A 17,026-nucleotide genomic window follows, 5' to 3' on the forward strand; every position below is an offset into this window, starting at 1 on the left:
GTGCACACATAGTAAGGACGGGCGATACCACACTTTTGGGATTCGATACGATACCGATACCGTTCATTTGCAGACACCCCCAATTTTTTAGTTAGTATCGATTTATTTATAAAAGAAAATCGATACCAAATTAGTTCTGGAGTTAATGGGTGATGGGTGTGTGTGTTGGATCCAGTATATTAAAGTTATCTCTTATTTGCTTTTACTTTATTATATTCTTTATTCTTGTTATATTGTTTCTCATTACTTAATGTTTCTTATTATTTGCTAATGCTTAATGTTCATGATGCTTGATGTGTCAATCGAACTTCTCTGGTCAGTGTTCTTTTAATCTGTCTGATATGGAAGAATGTGCTAAGCTAATCGAATCAGTGAAGGCCTACGTATAATCTCACCATTGTGATTTAGTTTCTTGCTCTGTTTGGGACCTGCTATCTTGTTTCCCCTCCCTTAGGCACATTTGAATTCTGTAACCAGGGACCTCCTAATCTCAATAAAAGAAGGATGGTGGAAGTTGTGCCTCAGAACGTGTTGGAGATCTGGAACTGAGCACATCTCTCTGCCTCCTTGCAAGTAAAATTCAGAACTGTTGTCTTTGCCTCATTTGTTTCTCTCATGTTTTAGGTCGTTTGAACCTAAGAGCGTGGTTAGCCCCGGAGTTAATGAGTGGTGGGCGTGGTTAGCCCCGGAGTTAATGAGTGGTGGGCGTGGTTAGCCCTGGAGTTAATGAGTGGCGGGCGTGGTTAGCCCCGGAGTTAGTGAGTGGTGGGCGTGGTTAGCACCGGAGTTAGTGAGTGGTGGGCGTGGTTAGCACCGGAGTTAGTGAGTGGTGGGCGTGGTTAGCCACAGAAGTGAAAGTGTGGAATGTTGCAGCTGCTGGGGCCTCTTTAAAGGGCCCTTCGAGGGGCCCTCGGCCTCCTTCGGCTCCTGCAGACACGACTCGGGGAAGTTTGGGTAGAGCTTTTATTTTTTACAGTGGAAATTCTCCCAAAATGAAGTTAAAATCAACATTGAGACAGTAAACAAAAATCCTAAATTAAAAGAGCAATGAGCGTGTGGGTCAGTCGGCCTTCAGGGCGTAGAGCACGTCGTCCTGACTGACGTTGAGGCGGACCCGCATCAGCAGGCCCAGGCGGCTGCTCTCCAGCAGCAGCAGCCTGCAGGCCCCCAGACGCTGACACACGGCGAGCCCTTCGGACACGCCCACAGGCTGCACGCCCTCCACCCGACACAGAGCCTGGTGCTGCAGCAGCACCTGAGAGACCCAACCCGGGGAAAATTACACCACTGCAATAACCCAGGAACTGGTCACATGACAGTCTGACCCCCACACACCTGCTGAAAGGTGGCCTCCTCCAGTCCGAGGCGGCGGAACTCGGCGATGACGGCCCTGAGGAAGAGCTGCTCCTGCAGCGAGGCGCTCCTGTGGACACCAGAGCTGCGTCACCATCTGAGAGCGGCAGGACACCAGCGACGTGGCGCGGCGCTCACCTGATGGCCGCCACGTAGGCGGACGAAAACATCTCGTCCAGCGCCTCCATCACGTGACTCATTCCCACCAAGGCCGCGGCGGAGTGCTCGCAGATCTCCGTCGCTCTGCGGCAGATGTCCAGGCAGCGGCGAGCGTCGCCGGAGAGCGCCGCCACCTGTGGGAGGAGAGGCGGTGAGCCGGCGAGGACCGGACCGGACCGGGCCGGGCCAGAACATCTGCTCACCTTCCTGGACGCCAGCTGAAGCGCGTCCTCCTCGAACGCCTTCACCTTGTTCAGCCTGGACGTGATGATCTGCTGCAGCTGTTTGAAGGTGTAGGGCTGGAAGGACATCCGGGTCAGACCCTGCAGTCACATGACCAGACGGGACAGCGTCAGTGCGGCGGCTCCGTTTAAGACTGAAATCCAGGCACAAGTTTAACATCTACGGCTTTAATGAGACCCTTTGATGTCAGCGTGGTCGTCATCAGCTCATCTGTGGGCGGAGCTTCTGGATATTAAAAACCAAATGGATTCAGTTTCCCACTGCGGGGGCGTGGCCTAGGTCATGTGCCATCACATGTCCAGGTCTGCTTCACTATGGCCACACCCCTAATCTGACGAGACCACGCCTCCTCACCAGTCTGCTCGCCACCCTGTTGATCATGACCCTCTCGGGCAGGTCCATGGTGTTGGCGATGGTCAGCACGACCAGCCGGGCGTGACGCCGCGTCGGCCAGTCAAACAGGTTGTACATCACGTTCTGCTTCCGGGTCCACAGCAGGTCCAGCTAGAAGAAACAAGACGGGACCAGACGGGGGCGGAGTCAACCAGCGGGTTCCTCCCGATCCAACCAGGAGTCAAACAACAAAAAGTGGGAATTCCCGGATCGCTTCAGAAACACGGTGGCGGCGAGGACGCGGGACCCGGGGAGGCTTCGGTCCGGTCCGGTCATGACGGTCTCACCTCGTCCACCAGCAGGACGGTCGTCTCCTTCCTGGGCGCCGGGTTACTGAACCTTCTCTCCAGCAGCGCCGCCGCGTGGTCGGCCGTGGCCTTCTGACCCGTCAGCTCCTGGGGGGAGAGGGCGGGTCAGCGAACACGCCGGCGCCACAGAGCTCTTCCCAGCAGCCCCTGGAACCAGCTCACCTGCAGGATCTGGACGTAGGCCTGATGAGGATCCGTCATCTTCATCCCGTTAATCTCCACGAAGCTGAAGGAGGGGATCTGGTCCACGTCGGCCGCCTGCTGCAAACATCTCATCACCTCGTGGACGGTGGCGGTCTTCCCCGTCCCCGGGACGCCGGAGACGTACATGCACCTGAAACACGGCAGGTTAAAGCGCCCTCAACGCGACCGGGACCAGGTGTGGGTCCTCCACCGGGAATCACGCTCACCCTCCGGTCCCGTCCATGATTTTACTCTCCACAAAACTGTAGATGTCCTGGAACTCCTGCTCCCTGCAGGGAAGAGACTCCGGCACCGAGGACACGTGCAGCCTGAGGACACAGCGGAATCACGCTCAGCCGCACGCAAGGCTAACGTGCTAACGGACGCTCACAAAGACCAGGACGTGGCCCAGGCCGGGTCAAACTGGACCGGGGTCGTTACCATAATTAAGCTAATGGGTTGGTGGGACGCGAACATCCCGAACTGTTAGCATCTTAAACACGAACGTGTGATTCGTGGTCACACCCGAGGGTTCGTGGATCTCACCTGGTTCTGGCCTCCTCCAGAACATTAGCCGGCTGGCGGGCCGGCAGTGACCTGCTGGGAATGCTGGGAGTCCGTGGCGTTCCCGGAATCTGCGGAAACAGGAAACTCTCAGCTCTGGACAGCAAAAGGCTTCAAAATGCACGAAACTTTCAACTTGATTATTTTGGAGCACGATGAAGAAGTGAAACCGTTTCATCAGGCCGGGCTGCGTCACCTTGCCTGGCGTCTTCCGCGGCGTCCTGGAAGCGCCACGTCTCTGCTTTGAACGGGGAGTTTGACACGCTGACGCTCGTCTTCCCTTTTTCAAAACGACCTCCTCGTCACTGTCCAGGTCCGCCGCCTCCTCGTCATCGTCGCTGCTCTCCAGATCCTTTTTGGACGGAACAAAATCCTCCTCGCCGCCGCTGTCCGAGTTCAGGTCGAGCTGGTTCTCCAGAAGATTCCTGATCAGGCAGAGAGACGTTGGAGGGGGACGAGCGAAGGACCGTTGTCCCGGACGAAGACTCACAGCTGTTTCCTGATGCGGGACGACACCAGCTGCGCCGACTTCCTCTTGGAGCTCCTCGGAGTCGTGGCGTCGGGCAGCGCCGGAGAGTTTTCCTGATCCGCTTCGGTCCTGTTGACAACAGCCACAGGTTGACGGTCGGCGCTCGAGCTCTCAGCCAATCAGCATCCAGCCTGTACTCACAGCACCGCCAGCAGCCCCTCCCTCGCCGCGCTCTGCTCTCTTCTCCAGGACGGAGTCGGACCTCTGTCACAAGAAACATCCAGTTTAGACAGAGCGGCGCCGGCGTCGGCCCACGGGGCGCGGCGGCGTGTTCCGCCCGTCAACCACTCACTTCTGCCCCCTGGTGGCCAGCAGCCTGCGCGCTGGGGACTTCCCCCTTCGTGGCGTCTTGCACGCCAGCTCCGCCTCCACGGCGCCGTCCCGCTGAGGACTTTGATTCAGCCGCTGCCTGAAAAGCAAGTGAGGAGTCAGCCATCGCCGGCACCAGCCTAAACCGGTTTAAACTGGTTCTGGTCACTCAAGCAGTCATTTTACTGATCCAAAACAACTAATAACTGTTGATCATCATCATTTATCAGGACCAAAGTGCTGCTCCATCAACCACTGATGGAGCAGCGGCGCCGCTCGGCTGTAGACCGGACCACACCCGATCCCGAACCGGAGCGCAGCCGAGGCGTGAAGGGAAGAAATGGGGGCGTGGCCAGCGTGATGACCTCATCCTGGTTCGATGGGTTAGCTTCATTAAGTCTGTGTGTGTGTGAGCGTGTGTGTGTGAGCGTGTGTGTGTGAGCGTGTGTGTGAGCGTGTGTGTGTGTGTGAGCGTGTGTGTGTGAGCGTGTGTGTGTGTGAGCGTGTGTGTGAGCGTGTGTGTGAGCGTGTGTGTGAGCGTGCATGTTGACCTGATGGGGTCGTCGGAGCACTTTGGGAGGGGGGCATCCTGAACAATCTTCTGGACTATGATGAGCGGCGCGAGGGGCGTGGCCTGAGGAGGCGATGACAGGATGTGAGTGAAGGCAGCGTCCGACTCCAGCTCCTCCTTCACACGCCGACTCAGCGAATCATCGGGCAGCGAGTTCCTGCCTGGACCTGAGGGGACGAGAGAAGCCGGTTACCCCGGCGAGGCCTTGGCGGCCTGCACAGGCAGACACTCACTGCTGAGCTCCAGCCTCTTGCGGACGCCGGGCGCCCTCGCCGTCCCCTCCCTCCTCTTGGCGCTCAGACACTTGGAGGCCGACAGTTTGGTGGTGGAGTGCAGCGACTCGGCCTGGGCCGGATCCGCCCGCCCCGCGCTCATGGTCACTCTGCTGCGCTGCACGTCCAGCGTGGCGGCCCGGCGCAGGACATCCAGGTCAGGGGTGGGGAGGGCCCGGCGAGGAGGCCCCCGGGAGGCCGGGGCAGCAGCCGGGGGGGAGCTGGGGGGCGAGGGCGGGAGGGACGCCACCGGGGGGCCGGGATGCACCACAGCGGCCTCCAGCACCCGAAACGTCTTTGTGTCCCAGGACGCCTTCACATACAGGACGTCCCTGTCGCCAGAGGGCGGGAACGGAGCGGCGCCGTCCAGCTGCTTCACCTGTGGGCGGGAGACAATCAGCACCTGAACGTGCGCTCACGCAGGAGGATTGTGGGTAATGGCTCCCCACCAGCACAGGTCTGAGGATGGACTCGGCATCCACCTCGTCTTCGCACCCTCTCCCCTCGTAGAAGAAGATCTCCTGTGGGTGGGGCTCTCGGCCCAGCAGCTTCAGCTTCTTTGGCGGCACTTCGGACACGCGTGCGAACCACTGAACCGCCGCCTTCTTCTGCGTCCCCGTCTCTGCGGCACAGCGAGGGACGGTCACAAGAGCTCCGGGACGACGGCAACCGGCAACTTGAACTCACCGTCTCCAAAGAGCCTGAGGACCTTGGCCACGTACGGGTTGTCCTCATCGTCGCCCTCAATGAGGATGTGCTGGCCCGTGGAGATGACGGTGGTCCTGGGGAGACCTTCAACACGGATGGCCAAAGACCTGCAACCCAGACGGGCCGGGAAGAGTCACCCAGGTGAGAAGATAAAAGATCTATAAGGTCTTGACATATACGAGCTGCATCCACCCTGAATACGTTTAAAAGGAATCAAAATCGGAGGAATTTTAATTTAGTGCTTTAACTGCAGGATGGACCCGAGTGTGTATAAGTTACCCAGAAATTATACAATTTTAAACCTGCAAAACAAATGTTGCCAATTCGGATGATACACGTGTTGAATCGGAGAACTTACCGATACTCGTAGGTTTTTAGCTTCCTGTCGAACTTTAAAGGTTCTCCGCACCATCGGTAAAGTCGCCTGATCCGTAATCTTGTGCGATATTTCATCCCGCTTGTTATCAAAAACTCAATAAAACTCAATAAAACTCTGGCTGCAGTCGCGGCTTTTATTCCGTTTTGACCGAAAAAGTACAATTTCTATAGACACAGTAAAAATCAAACACTTCGGACACACGCACCCACAGAATTATCAACAGCCGACCACATTTCGCGCGAAACTTACGCAGTTTCCGTTTCCTTTCTGGGTTTCCCGCCCCAGGTTAGCGATCCGTATGTGGAAGGAACTGCGCCACCTTCTGGACTGGAAGGAACACGACCGTGACAGCCACAGCCTTTCATTTCTTTCGTTTTTGCAAACTTTGATTGACAATACATTTTACACGATGATTTGTCTCTTGTTAAAGGATAAACTGCCGTAAATGGGTGGCCATTTATACTTTAACACGAGGAAGACCAATGAACTGATTAAACTTGGTCAGAGACGATAAATAGATTCATTGCAATAAAAATGCATTATTATTTTGACATTAAATGATTGCTGCAATAGCCAATCATAATTTCTAATGAGATTTTTTTTTCAAAATTCACCATTTTAGGACTTACACTTGTATTACGCTTAGAACAGAGGGCATTTGTACGTACATATCACAAAGGCTAAACAGTTATTATATTTTTATCTGCGTAATTACAACTGAAATGACTCAAAAAGCATCTCTGAACGCAACATGTGTGACGTCTTTATCTCGTGAGCTTTGATTGTGAAAGGAAGCGGAAGTGGTTCTCCCGGTTTCCGTTTAGCTTATAGAAGGCTGCTGTGCTGCCGTTTCAATGCTTGTAAAGTCGCACATTTTTAACCCCGATGGCAAACAGAACCGTTAAAGATGCGAATAGTATACACGGGACTAACCCGCAGTATCTGGTGGAGAAAATCATTCGGACTCGAATCTACGAGTCCAAATATTGGAAGGAAGAATGTTTCGGCTTAACTGGTGAGTATAGCATGTTAGCTAGCAGGCTAACATTAGCGTCCTGAAGCTAAGCTTGATTGTTTTACTAGTTCGAACAAATCTGCAGCTCAAAAGGGGCTAAAGTGTGTGAACCTGTAATTATTATTTCAGTACAGTTTCACCCAAAGTTCAAACTGTTTCACAGTAGCAGCGCGTAGCGATCTTTTATTTAAATATACTCTTAATGAAGCTCCGTGTGCGACAGTATGAATGAATTATCCCCAAGGCTTCATCCAATGAGGGTTTTTATCCTTTATTAACCATGTTCTGTAGGCCCAAAACAAAGGTTTAATAGGAGCAGGTTACCGGTTTAATAGGAGCAGGTTACTGGTTTAATAGGAGCAGGTTAGTGGTTTAATAGGAGCAGGTTACCGGTTTAATAGGAGCAGGTTACTGGTTTAATAGGAGCAGGTTACTGGTTTAATAGGAGCAGGTTACTGGTTTATTAGGAGCAGGTTAGTGGTTTAATAGGAGCAGGTTAGTGGTTTAATAGGAGCAGGTTACCGGTTTAATAGGAGCAGGTTACCGGTTTAATAGGAGCAGGTTACCGGTTTAATAGGAGCATGTTACCGGTTTAATAGGAGCAGGTTACCGGTTTAATGGGAGCAGGTTACCGGTTTAATGGGAGCAGGTTACCGGTTTAATAGGAGCAGGTTACTGGCTTCGCTACAGTAACGGGCGGCTCTTTCACAGCTGAACTGGTCGTGGACAAAGCCATGGAGCTGAAGTTTGTTGGGGGAGTTTATGGGGGCAACATCAAGCCGACACCCTTCATCTGCCTCACCCTGAAGATGCTGCAGATCCAGCCAGAGAAGGACATCATCGTCGAGTTCATCAAAAATGAGGATTTCAAGTAGGACTTTCAGATGGACTCATCTTAATCTGCAACCCCCTCACTTGGTGGCAGATCTTTCACTGTCCAGCTGACTTCCTGTTTTATTGACAGATACGTCCGTTTGCTCGGAGCGATGTACATGAGGCTAACGGGGACGGCCGTGGACTGCTACAAATACCTGGAGCCGCTTTACAACGATTACCGAAAGGTCAAGACTCAGAACAGAAACGGAGGTGAGTCTGAATAATGACCCTGCTCTCTAAAACCAGCTTTCATTGGTTAACATTTCCTCCTCCTGATGCAGAGTTTGAGCTGATGCACGTGGACGAGTTCATCGACGAGCTCCTTCACTCGGAGAGGATGTGTGACATCATCCTTCCCCGCCTGCAGGTGTGTTAACGGGACGTCCGCTTGAGTGGGAATCATGTGCTGATGTGTGTGTGTGTGTGTGTGTGTGTGTGTGTGTGTTAGAAGAGACACGTCCTGGAGGAGACGGAGATGTTGGATCCACGTATCAGCGCACTGGAGGAGGATCTGGATGAGGTGGAGAGCAGCGAGGAGGAAGACGAGGAAGAGGAGAAGGTGCAGTACTGTTTCTAAAGGGAAACCTGGAATCGTGGAAGTCTCGGCTGGAGGACGGAGAATTGATGACGTTTGGTGTTTCATTCACAGCCAGAACGACTTCAGACCCCTGAACCGCACAGACGCAGTTACCGTGACAACGACAGACCTCGGCGGTCTCCGTCGCCGCGCTACAGGCGCAGTCGCTCGCCCAGACGGTTTGTGTCTCTCTCACATTTGCGTGTCGCTCTGAGCCGCTGTCGCACGTGAAGACAAACCTCCACTTTCTTCCCCTTCAGGCGGAGCCGGTCGCCACGGAGACGCAGGTATCCGTCACCGTGGATTCCTGAAAGCAGCCACTTGAGTCAGGATTTGTCGCTGACTGGCATGTTTGTGTTGTCCTCAGCCCCTCCCCTCGCAGAGACCGCCACCGCAGCAAGAGCCCCCGCCGCCATCGCAGCCGCTCCAGAGACAGACGCCACCGCTCCAAATCACCAGGTACGCGGCTTCTGACACCAGCCTCCGTGCACGTGTTCCCACGATGTGCACGCTGTGCCGATGCTGCCCCACAACCCTGGTTTTTGGGGCGTTTTGGCTCTCAACACTTGTGGGTTGAGCCGATCACGTGAACAGAACATTTCACGGGCCATAATGAGCCAGTGTGAGGACCGGTGCCACCTGCGGCCACCAGGGGGCGCCGCAGCTCGCCACACCCTCCTGCCCTTCAACATTTGTGTTCCATGACGAGCTCCTGTAACTTGGAGCCGGTGGATCCGCGTGAGTGTGTCCAGCTGGAGCCTTCTAACAGGTTGACTCTTGTCTTGGACCAGGTCACCACAGAAGCCACCGACATCGGAGCCACTCCAAAACTCCAGAGAGGTCAGTGTTTCCACGTCTGTCGCCCAGGGAGGCAGCAGCAACCTCGAGGACCCGGAACCTTCGGAGATTCTCGCCGGTTCTTCTCGTGTCGAGACGTTTGAGTGTGAGAATTCTGAGAGGTTTTATTCTTTCTATTCTTTCCTTCAGGAGTTCAAAGAAGAGTCACAAGAAGAGTCGAAGAGGAAACGAGTGATTGTGTTTCCCTGCTGCCGACGCGCCACCTGGACCAGCGCGTTCTCTTAATTTTTGTCAATAAATGGAGACGAGACGAGTCTGTCATCAGTTTTTCAGTTTTCAGGTCCACAAACACCGTGTCAATAAAGCTTCTGATCCCAAACAGAACGATATTCCAGGGAGTCTTGAAGGAAAAGCTTAAAAAAATGAGCAGAGCTGAAGCTTCTGGGGGGTTGACCTCTGACCTGAGGCATTTTTAACCCAACCAAGCAGGTCTGAAGGATCCTTCATGCTCAGAGGGGGGGACTGTTGTGATCTTTTACTCTGTTGAGCTGAAGCAGCTCTTGGTTCCTCCTCCGTTCCTCATGGATGATGGCGTCGGGCAGGAACAGGAAATGGTTCTTTCAGAAGATCAGAAGTTGGAGTTCAGTCGTTAACCCGTCCGTGAGGCTTTGGGGCAGATTCAGCTGCAGCAGTGGAGCGCCCCCATGTGGTGGTGGAGGTGTGTTGGGGTGCAGCTCCTGGAGCATCTGCTGAGCTCTGTCCTGATCAGATGAGGATGAATGTGCTTCATCGTCTGTGTCGTCCTGTCCTGGGAGCGCTGGAGGAGGTGTCTGGGCTCTTTAGGAGGAAAAGTTTTATTCCAGTAATTTTTAAATGGAAAATCTAAAAATTCTCCCCTGTCTAAATGTAACAACACATGAAGAATCTTCCCAGCTGGACTCAGTAACGCCTGAAAGACTCCTCATCCTTCAGGCTCCAGTGGGAACAACTGTAGGGAACCACATTGAGTCTTTAGGCTGCAAACTTATTTTGCTTCTGTTTCTCTAAAATGGAAACGAGCTCAGCATTAGTGTCTGCTAAAACACCCGTGATGGCAAATGGAAACAGAATGAGAGAAGAAATACGACAGAATTTATAACTTCCAGCATCAAGAACAGTATTTTTAGACCAAATGGCTCCTCATCTCTGACCTATTTTAGAATGAGACAATTATTTATGCTAATGCTCTAATGGACTTTATGCTAAAATTAAGCTATTTGGTATGGCTAAATAAAAGCCCCGCCCCTTTCATCATAGATTTATTGTTCTATTGCATAAGAACTTTAAATTAAAGGGAAACCCGAACGTTTCCAGCAGATTGTGGCGTCATCGCACCTCCTGCGCGCGCTGCTGCGGTTCGTAATGGCGGAGCTTCCGGAAGTGGACCTCGCTCAGGAGGACGTCGATATCAAACGTAAGTAAAGTGCGATATTTCCCCCTCCAAACTTTCAACGTTGCGTTTTTATAGTTGTGCGAAAAATCGGGCTCGAGGAAACTCGCACATTGAGCGTGGAACCGACGGAAATGATGCGTTTATAACTGCTAGGGCCTCACGGCGGAGCTCCGCCATAGGACCTAAACAGTCCGCAGCCAGAGCTGCGGCTGAGAGGACCTAGCGGGGCCCTCTCGGTGTCCACGGCCGCGGCCCTCCAGGCCGGGATTGAACCTTAAATGAGGCTTTAGTGCTGCTCCAGTTCCCGGTGACGCGACCTCTTTACGGAGCTGCACGAGAGGGCGCAACAGCTGCCGTTAGCCGGGCTCACGTGCACAAACAGCGTTTACGTGAGCATCACCTGGTGGCCCCGCACCTGCTGCTGTTCCTGGCGCTCCTCTGGGCTTTAACGTCTCAGTTAGGTTGGGACGATCGTCACATGTGTTGTAGCTTCTGGAGATGGAGAAGATGCTGAGGTGGCCCACCTGCTGGGAGGAGCCTGACAGGTGACCTGCCAATAAGCAACGCTTTGACTGTCTAGATGGATCCTCTGGAGACGGCGGAGACGTGGCTCCGGCTGTAGGAGCGCCGGTGAAGGAGGAGGCTGCTGAAGACGCTGAAGCCAAACCGCCAACTACAACTACAGGTCATTTGAAACTCCTGAAGCTTTCTGACCACGTTGGTGGTTCTGGTACGGCTGGGGGCTGAGTGACACCACGGGTCGGTCTAACGAGCTTTCTGCATACAGAGCGACACATCTCCATCCAGACGAAGCTGGAGGACCTTGAGATGCTTGTTGATCTCACCGGCGGTGAGTTTAGGGGTCTTCTTCATGTCTGGCTGACTGGAGCAGCAGAACTCTCACCGGGCTTTGCTCTGTTTTCACCTCTTCAGCAGGCAGAAAGTCCTGTCCTCTGTGTCCCGAGGACAAGTTCAAGGCCTGTTACAGCCACAAACTCCGTCGCCACCTGCAGAACCTCCACTGGAAGGTCTACGTGGAGTTTGAAGGTAGGCTCACGAAGCCCAGGCTGGTTCCCCTGAGCTGCATTCACCTTTGACACCATCAGTTTGGGTTGTGAAGGTGTGGAACATGAAGCTCTGTGACTGATGTTGAACAGGTCAGAGGATGTGCATCTGCCACCTGCCCTGCAGACACCTGAAGAACAACCTCAGCACCGAGCAGGTGAGCCCGTCACACGTCCAAAGGAGCCTTTCTTGTTTTAGGAACGGGGTGTCCAGGGCACCAGGAGGCCGAACAGGCCGAGCGGATGAAGGTGCAGCAGGTTCACGCATTTCCCGGCTCTCCTCACAGGCGTCGGGGAGACTCCGGGCTCACTATCACTGCGTCGTGTGTTCCGTCACCATCGCCCGCAAGACCGACATGGTCAGCCACCTAAAACGCCACGTCAACAAGGGGGAGACGGAGGCCAGTTACTCCGGAGGTCCCGACGTCCTCCCTGAGGACCACGGTAACGATGCAGCAGATCCAGTCCAGCGTTCCCCCGTCCCGCTCATCTCCACACGTTGCTTCACGTGTCCGCAGCTCCGTCAGGTCACGTGTACGAGATCATGAAGGAGCTGGGGACCAACGTGCAGCTGCTGCCCAACTACAGCACGCCGCAGAAGAGCGACACCTACTTCAACCGCAAGATGAAGGCCAACAGGTCAGCACACGCTCGCGCCGAAGACGTGCGCGATGAGGGGATGACGCTTCCTGTGTGTGTGTGTGTGTGTGTGTGTGTGTGTGTGTGTGTGTGTGTCTCTTCCAGGCAGCTGGTGTTTTGTTCTCTGGCCGTTCTGGCTCAGGAGAGGAACCCTCTTGAATGTCTGGATGCGTTTGGAGCTACAGGTGAGCTGCTCAAGGCCGGTTTGGTCCAGTTTGAGGTGGCCTGCCTTCATGAGGTGACCGTCTCTCCACCGTCTCAGGGATCATGGGCCTCCAGTGGGCCAAACACTTGCGTGGGGCGGTCAAGGTCACTGTCAACGACATCAGCGAGGCCTGCATCAAAATGATCAAAGAGAACTGCAAGCTCAACAACATCCGGGTGGACGGAGGTCCACGGGGCCCCCGGGGACCTGACGGGGCCGGCGGTGAAGCACAGGAAGTGCCGATCAATAGCGTGGAGGTGTCCAAGATGGACGCCAACGTCATCATGCACCTGCGGCCCTTTGACTACATGTGAGTACAACAGTTGCTGAGACGACGGCGAGCGTGGGCCTGGAGCTCTGAGCTCTCCGTGTCCTCCACCTCTCAGCCACTTGGATCCGTACGGGACAGCGGTCAACTACCTGGACGCTGCCTTCAGGAACGTCCGGAACCTGGGCATCATCTCGGTCACCTCCACCGACACCAGCTCTCTGTACGCCAAGTCCCTCAACGTCACCCTGCGACACTACGGCTGCCAGATCGTGCGCACGGAGTACTACAAAGAGCTGGCAGCACGCGTGGTGATCGCCACTGTGGCCAGGTAGGCCCGCCCCCGCTGACCCCGCTGACCCCGCTGACCCCGCAGGACCAGCAGGACCAGCAGGACCAGCAGGACCAGCAGGCTGTGAACTAAACTGGCACCTGTGTGTTCTAGGGCGGCGGCTCGCTGTAACAAAGGCATCGAGGTGCTGCTGGCGGTGGCGTTGGAGCACTTTGTCCTGGTGGTGGTCAGAGTCCTGCGAGGTCCCTCACAGGCCGACGAGTCGGCCAAGAAGCTCCGCAAGCTGGTCCACTGTCAGTGGTGCGAGGCGCGGGCGTTCCTGAGGCAGGGGAACCTGGCGGACGGTCCGTAGCCCCCGGCACCGACGCACATCAGAGCCTGAATGAGTGTTTCCAAATCCCGAATCCTTGCACACACATCCTGACCATGAGCTTAGTGGGCGAGCGCTCTCACCCCCCCGTTAGAAACGTAGCGACCATCACGCCTCTCGGTCCGTGACCTTTGGCCTCTGGCGCCGGGGGGCGAGCAGAAATGGCCCCGACGAGTCCCGGCAAAGGTTTCTGAGCACCACCCTGAAAAATAGCCCCCCGAAAACGCCGACAAACACTTAGCTTGAGTTAAAGTCGTATCTTTACTCCAGGAAGTGAGGTCACGGCGGCGTCAGGTTGTAAGAGGCTTTGTTGTCCCTGCAGACACGCTACCCTGCACGTGTCACGGGAGCCTGCCGGGGAGGACGGCGCTGCAGCTGGGCCCGCTATGGTAAACACGGCGCCGCAGCGCCACCCCGTGGTGACCAGCATGTTTCTATGAGTGTGTGTGTGCGTGTGCACGTGCAGGTCGGGGCCTCTCTTCAACACCGGCTTCCTCAGGCAGATGCTGCTGGCGGCGGTGCAGCACAACATGGACGACATCCAGCCGCTGGTCAAAACCCTCATCTGCGAGTCCGAGTGCACCACCCTCAAGTCTCTCGTGCACGGAGCGCCATCTCTCGTGCACGGAGCGCCGGCGCTGACCAACCAGGGTAGGGATCCGCCGCCGGGCCGCTCGCTGCTGCTGAACGTGCTCACTGATGTGCTTTTCCTCCTGCAGTGGAGTGCGGGGTGGTGATCCAGACGCTGCAGAGCGGAGAGGAGCCGGGCGCCGCCGACCCGCCAGGTGAGCCTCGCGAACGCGCACGCCATTTATGCGACGCCCAGCAGAACCTCACGGCTACGCTGGCGTCCTGCAGGGAAGCGCAAGTCTGGAGAAGATTCTGGCAGCATCGTGAAGAGGCTGAAGTTGGAGGCGTCTCTGGAGCACCCGGCCTTCTACTACAGCCTCCACCGCCACAGCATCCGCGGCATGAACATGCCCAAGTGAGTGGCCGTCATGTGACCCAGCCCGCCACACCAGAACCACACGCGGTCATGTGACCCAGCCCGCCACACCAGAACCCCCCGCGGTCATGTGACCCAGCCCGCGCCACACCAGAACCACCCGCGGTCATGTGACCCAGCCCGCTCCACCAGAACCACCTGACCACCTTCTCCCTTCTTTCAGGCTGAATAAGTTCCTTCAGTACCTGTCTGAGGCCGGGTTCAGGGTGAGTCGGACTCACTTTGACCCGACCGGGGTCCGAACCGACGCCACGCTGGAGCAGTTCAAGTCCGTCCTGACCAAATACAGCGTTCCCACGTGCACCAACAGCAGCGGCACGTGCACCGGCAGGCGGAGCGTGCTGTGAGCTCAGATGCTGGTTCTCCTGCTGGTTCCTGCATGATGGTGCCGCTGAGCCATGGAGGTTCTGGTTCTGGAAGAGCGCCGGGACAGATTCCAGTTCAAACGTTTCTCTGCAGAGTTCTGAGGGTGTAACGAGAAAAAGCAACTTTATTTCATCTTCTTTTATGGTTTGGGTTTTTTCAGCTTCTTGAATCCTCAAAGTTTGTTTTATTTATTTGAGTTCTCTTTTTTAACTCTGCTGTTCAGGTTTTATCCTCCTTAATAACAATAAATATTTTTTATAAAACACATGGATCTTCTACGGAGCTTCTCTTTATTCTATCAAAGCGTTAAAACTGTTGCTGCTTCCTCCCTCAGGTTTTTAGACTCTTGATTATTGTCTCTCAGATTCTGAAGACAAAACGGGGACGACGAGACAAAACTGAGTGAATCAGTTTCATCTGAAGACAAAACAGAACAGGTGGGACAGGACAGGTGGGACAGGACAGGTGGGACAGGTCAGGTAGGACAGGTCAGGTCAGGTGGGACAGGACAGGTAGGACAGGACAGGACAGGTGGGACAGGTCAAGTGGGACAGGCTTTAGACCTCCGTGCACATTCAGGGTCTCCAGCACAGTCCAGAGCATGGAGGACGGCCCAGGACCGGAGGAGCTGAAGGAGGTCAGGAGTCCATCAAAAAGACTCCTGGTTCTTGTCTTCCTCAGCTGGAGGAGGAGGAGAAGGAAGAGGGGAGGAGCTGGAGGAGAAGGGAGAGGGGAGGAGCTGGAGGAGGAGGAAGAGGGGAGGAGCTGGAGGAGAAGGGAGAGGGGAGGAGCTGGAGGAGGAGGAAGAGGGGAGGAGCTGGAGGAGGGGGAGATGGAGGAGCTGGAGGAGGAGGAAGAGGGGAGGAGCTGGAGGAGGAGGAGGAGCTGGAGGAGAAGGAAGAGAGGAGGAGCTGGAGGAGGGGGAGCTGGAGGAGAAGGAAGAGAGGAGGAGCTGGAGGAGAAGGAAGAGGGGAGGAGCTGGAGGAGAAGGAAGAGGGGAGGAGCTGGAGGAGAAGGAAGAGCGGGAGGGGCTGGGGGAGGGGGCGGGTCCTTCCACCCTCCGCCGCTGCGGACCGATGTGACGGTGTCAGAAGCACCTGAGGACCCAGCTCAACCCGCGGATCCGGACTATCATGGGCATCTCCGCGTCCAGTCTCCTGGACGAGGCAAAATCCAGCCACGTCAAAGGTAACGCACGCGTTAACGCACGCGGGTGGTGCGGCGGCGCGCGGGCTCGCGTCTCTGTCCGCAAACGAGGAAACGCGACGTCTTGTTTTTGTTTATTTGTCCTTCATTGATACTTCAGTAAACTTCCGGTGGATCGCTTCACTGATCCTTTGTTGAGGGAAACGATGTTTTTCTGCCTCTTTGGTAGAAACAGAGCTGACGAACTTCTGCAGAACTTGGCTGAAGATCCGCGAAACCGCGAACTTTCGCATTTGATCCGCGACTTTAACCGTCTGAAGTCGCCGTCGCACCCGCCTGTTTCCGGAAGACAGGTGAGCTCGCGCGTCCTCGGGTGTGTCAGAGGACAAAAGATGCTCCGCGGTGTCAGGTGTCAGCAGCCAGAGGACACGTCCACCTCTTCCCAGGACCCTCCCTGAGCTCTGGGTCCCCTGAGCTGGTCCAGATGGGCCCCCATGTTGGCGTCTGGCCCCCAACATCAGCTTGGGCTGTTGAGCATCAGCGGACGTCTCTGGTCTCAGTGGACCTCTCTGGTCTCAGTGGACCTCTCTGGTCTCAGCGGACGTCTCTGGTCTCAGCGGACCTCTCTGGTCTCAGCGGACCTCTCTGGTCTCAGTGGACGTCTCTGGTCTCAGCGGACGTCTCTGGTCTCGTCTCTGGTCTCAGTGGACGTCTCTGGTCTCAGCGGACGTCTCTGGTCTCGTCTCTGGTCTCAGTGGACCTCTCTGGTCTCAGCGGACGTCTCTGGTCTCGTCTCTGGTCTCAGTGGACCTCTCTGGTCTCAGTGGACGTCTCTGGTCTCAGTGGACCTCTCTGGTCTCAGCGGACGTCTCTGGTCTCGTCTCTGGTCTCAGTGGACCTCTCTGGTCTCAGTGGACGTCTCTGGTCTCAGTGGACCTCTCTGGTCTCAGCGGACGTCTCTGGTCTCGTCTCTGGTCTCAGTGGACCTCTCTGGTCTCAGT

At 55.4% G+C, this 17,026-nt stretch overlaps 4 protein-coding genes across 5 annotated transcripts in view; 3 read left to right on the forward strand and 1 right to left on the reverse strand.

The window, feature by feature from the left end:
- Positions 1–949: 949 nt before the first annotated feature.
- orc1 (origin recognition complex, subunit 1) lies at positions 950–6,239 on the reverse strand. The gene is made up of 18 exons (XM_011617492.2): positions 5,951–6,239; positions 5,572–5,699; positions 5,334–5,506; positions 4,846–5,263; positions 4,593–4,779; positions 4,025–4,141; positions 3,874–3,936; positions 3,694–3,801; positions 3,400–3,628; positions 3,186–3,274; positions 2,867–2,968; positions 2,619–2,790; positions 2,436–2,543; positions 2,110–2,259; positions 1,716–1,835; positions 1,492–1,646; positions 1,336–1,423; positions 950–1,255 (listed from the first exon to the last, which is right to left on the reverse strand). Exons 1-18 carry the CDS (start codon positions 6,043–6,045, stop codon positions 1,061–1,063), a joined length of 2,697 nt encoding a protein of 898 aa, XP_011615794.2. The 5' UTR covers positions 6,046–6,239; the 3' UTR covers positions 950–1,060.
- Positions 6,240–6,747: 508 nt separating this feature from the next.
- Positions 6,748–9,550, forward strand: prpf38a (pre-mRNA processing factor 38A). The gene is made up of 10 exons (XM_003976536.3): positions 6,748–6,986; positions 7,698–7,857; positions 7,951–8,072; positions 8,144–8,229; positions 8,311–8,421; positions 8,512–8,618; positions 8,700–8,726; positions 8,807–8,898; positions 9,231–9,279; positions 9,427–9,550. The coding sequence occupies exons 1-10, from the start codon at positions 6,857–6,859 to the stop codon at positions 9,470–9,472; spliced, it is 930 nt and encodes a 309-aa protein (XP_003976585.2). The 5' UTR covers positions 6,748–6,856; the 3' UTR covers positions 9,473–9,550.
- Positions 9,551–10,543: 993 nt separating this feature from the next.
- trmt1l (tRNA methyltransferase 1-like) lies at positions 10,544–15,144 on the forward strand. 2 transcript variants are annotated; one of them, XM_029828097.1, is made up of 16 exons: positions 10,544–10,690; positions 11,250–11,354; positions 11,457–11,519; positions 11,603–11,716; positions 11,827–11,891; positions 12,021–12,177; positions 12,252–12,372; positions 12,478–12,557; positions 12,635–12,887; positions 12,964–13,176; positions 13,291–13,481; positions 13,830–13,896; positions 13,974–14,158; positions 14,227–14,292; positions 14,366–14,492; positions 14,677–15,144. In XM_029828097.1, the coding sequence occupies exons 1-16, from the start codon at positions 10,639–10,641 to the stop codon at positions 14,858–14,860; spliced, it is 2,043 nt and encodes a 680-aa protein (XP_029683957.1). In that variant the 5' UTR covers positions 10,544–10,638; the 3' UTR covers positions 14,861–15,144. The 2 variants fall into 2 exon arrangements, with proteins under 2 accessions (XP_029683957.1, XP_011615793.2); XM_011617491.2 differs by having other exon boundaries at positions 11,606–11,716.
- Positions 15,145–15,911: 767 nt separating this feature from the next.
- Positions 15,912–17,026, forward strand: part of niban1a (niban apoptosis regulator 1a) — an 11,122-nt gene continuing 10,007 nt past the window's right edge. Inside the window, exon 1 of the mRNA XM_029828101.1 lies at positions 15,912–16,067. Coding sequence (XP_029683961.1) covers positions 16,013–16,067 — 55 coding nt within the window. The 5' untranslated portion in view covers positions 15,912–16,012. The remainder of the gene's footprint in view (positions 16,068–17,026) is intronic.

This window comes from Takifugu rubripes, chromosome 20 (assembly GCF_901000725.2).
Source record: "Takifugu rubripes chromosome 20, fTakRub1.2, whole genome shotgun sequence".
Taxonomy (NCBI): domain Eukaryota; kingdom Metazoa; phylum Chordata; class Actinopteri; order Tetraodontiformes; family Tetraodontidae; genus Takifugu; species Takifugu rubripes.

Coding starts and splice junctions, on each gene's coding strand:
- trmt1l (XM_029828097.1), top strand. CDS start 10,639: ATGGCGGAGCTTCCGGAAGTGGACCTCGCTCAGGAGGACGTCGATATC. Junction 11,892..12,020: donor ACAACCTCAGCACCGAGCAG/GTGAGCCCGTCA, acceptor CTCTCCTCACAG/GCGTCGGGGAGACTCCGGGC. Junction 12,373..12,477: donor CGCAAGATGAAGGCCAACAG/GTCAGCACACGC, acceptor TGTCTCTTCCAG/GCAGCTGGTGTTTTGTTCTC.
- prpf38a (XM_003976536.3), top strand. CDS start 6,857: ATGGCAAACAGAACCGTTAAAGATGCGAATAGTATACACGGGACTAAC. Junction 8,073..8,143: donor GACTCAGAACAGAAACGGAG/GTGAGTCTGAAT, acceptor CTCCTGATGCAG/AGTTTGAGCTGATGCACGTG. Junction 9,280..9,426: donor CACTCCAAAACTCCAGAGAG/GTCAGTGTTTCC, acceptor TCTTTCCTTCAG/GAGTTCAAAGAAGAGTCACA.
- orc1 (XM_011617492.2), bottom strand. CDS start 6,045: ATGAAATATCGCACAAGATTACGGATCAGGCGACTTTACCGATGGTGC. Junction 5,507..5,571: donor CCTCAGGCTCTTTGGAGACG/GTGAGTTCAAGT, acceptor GCTGTGCCGCAG/AGACGGGGACGCAGAAGAAG. Junction 1,256..1,335: donor AGGAGGCCACCTTTCAGCAG/GTGTGTGGGGGT, acceptor TGGGTCTCTCAG/GTGCTGCTGCAGCACCAGGC.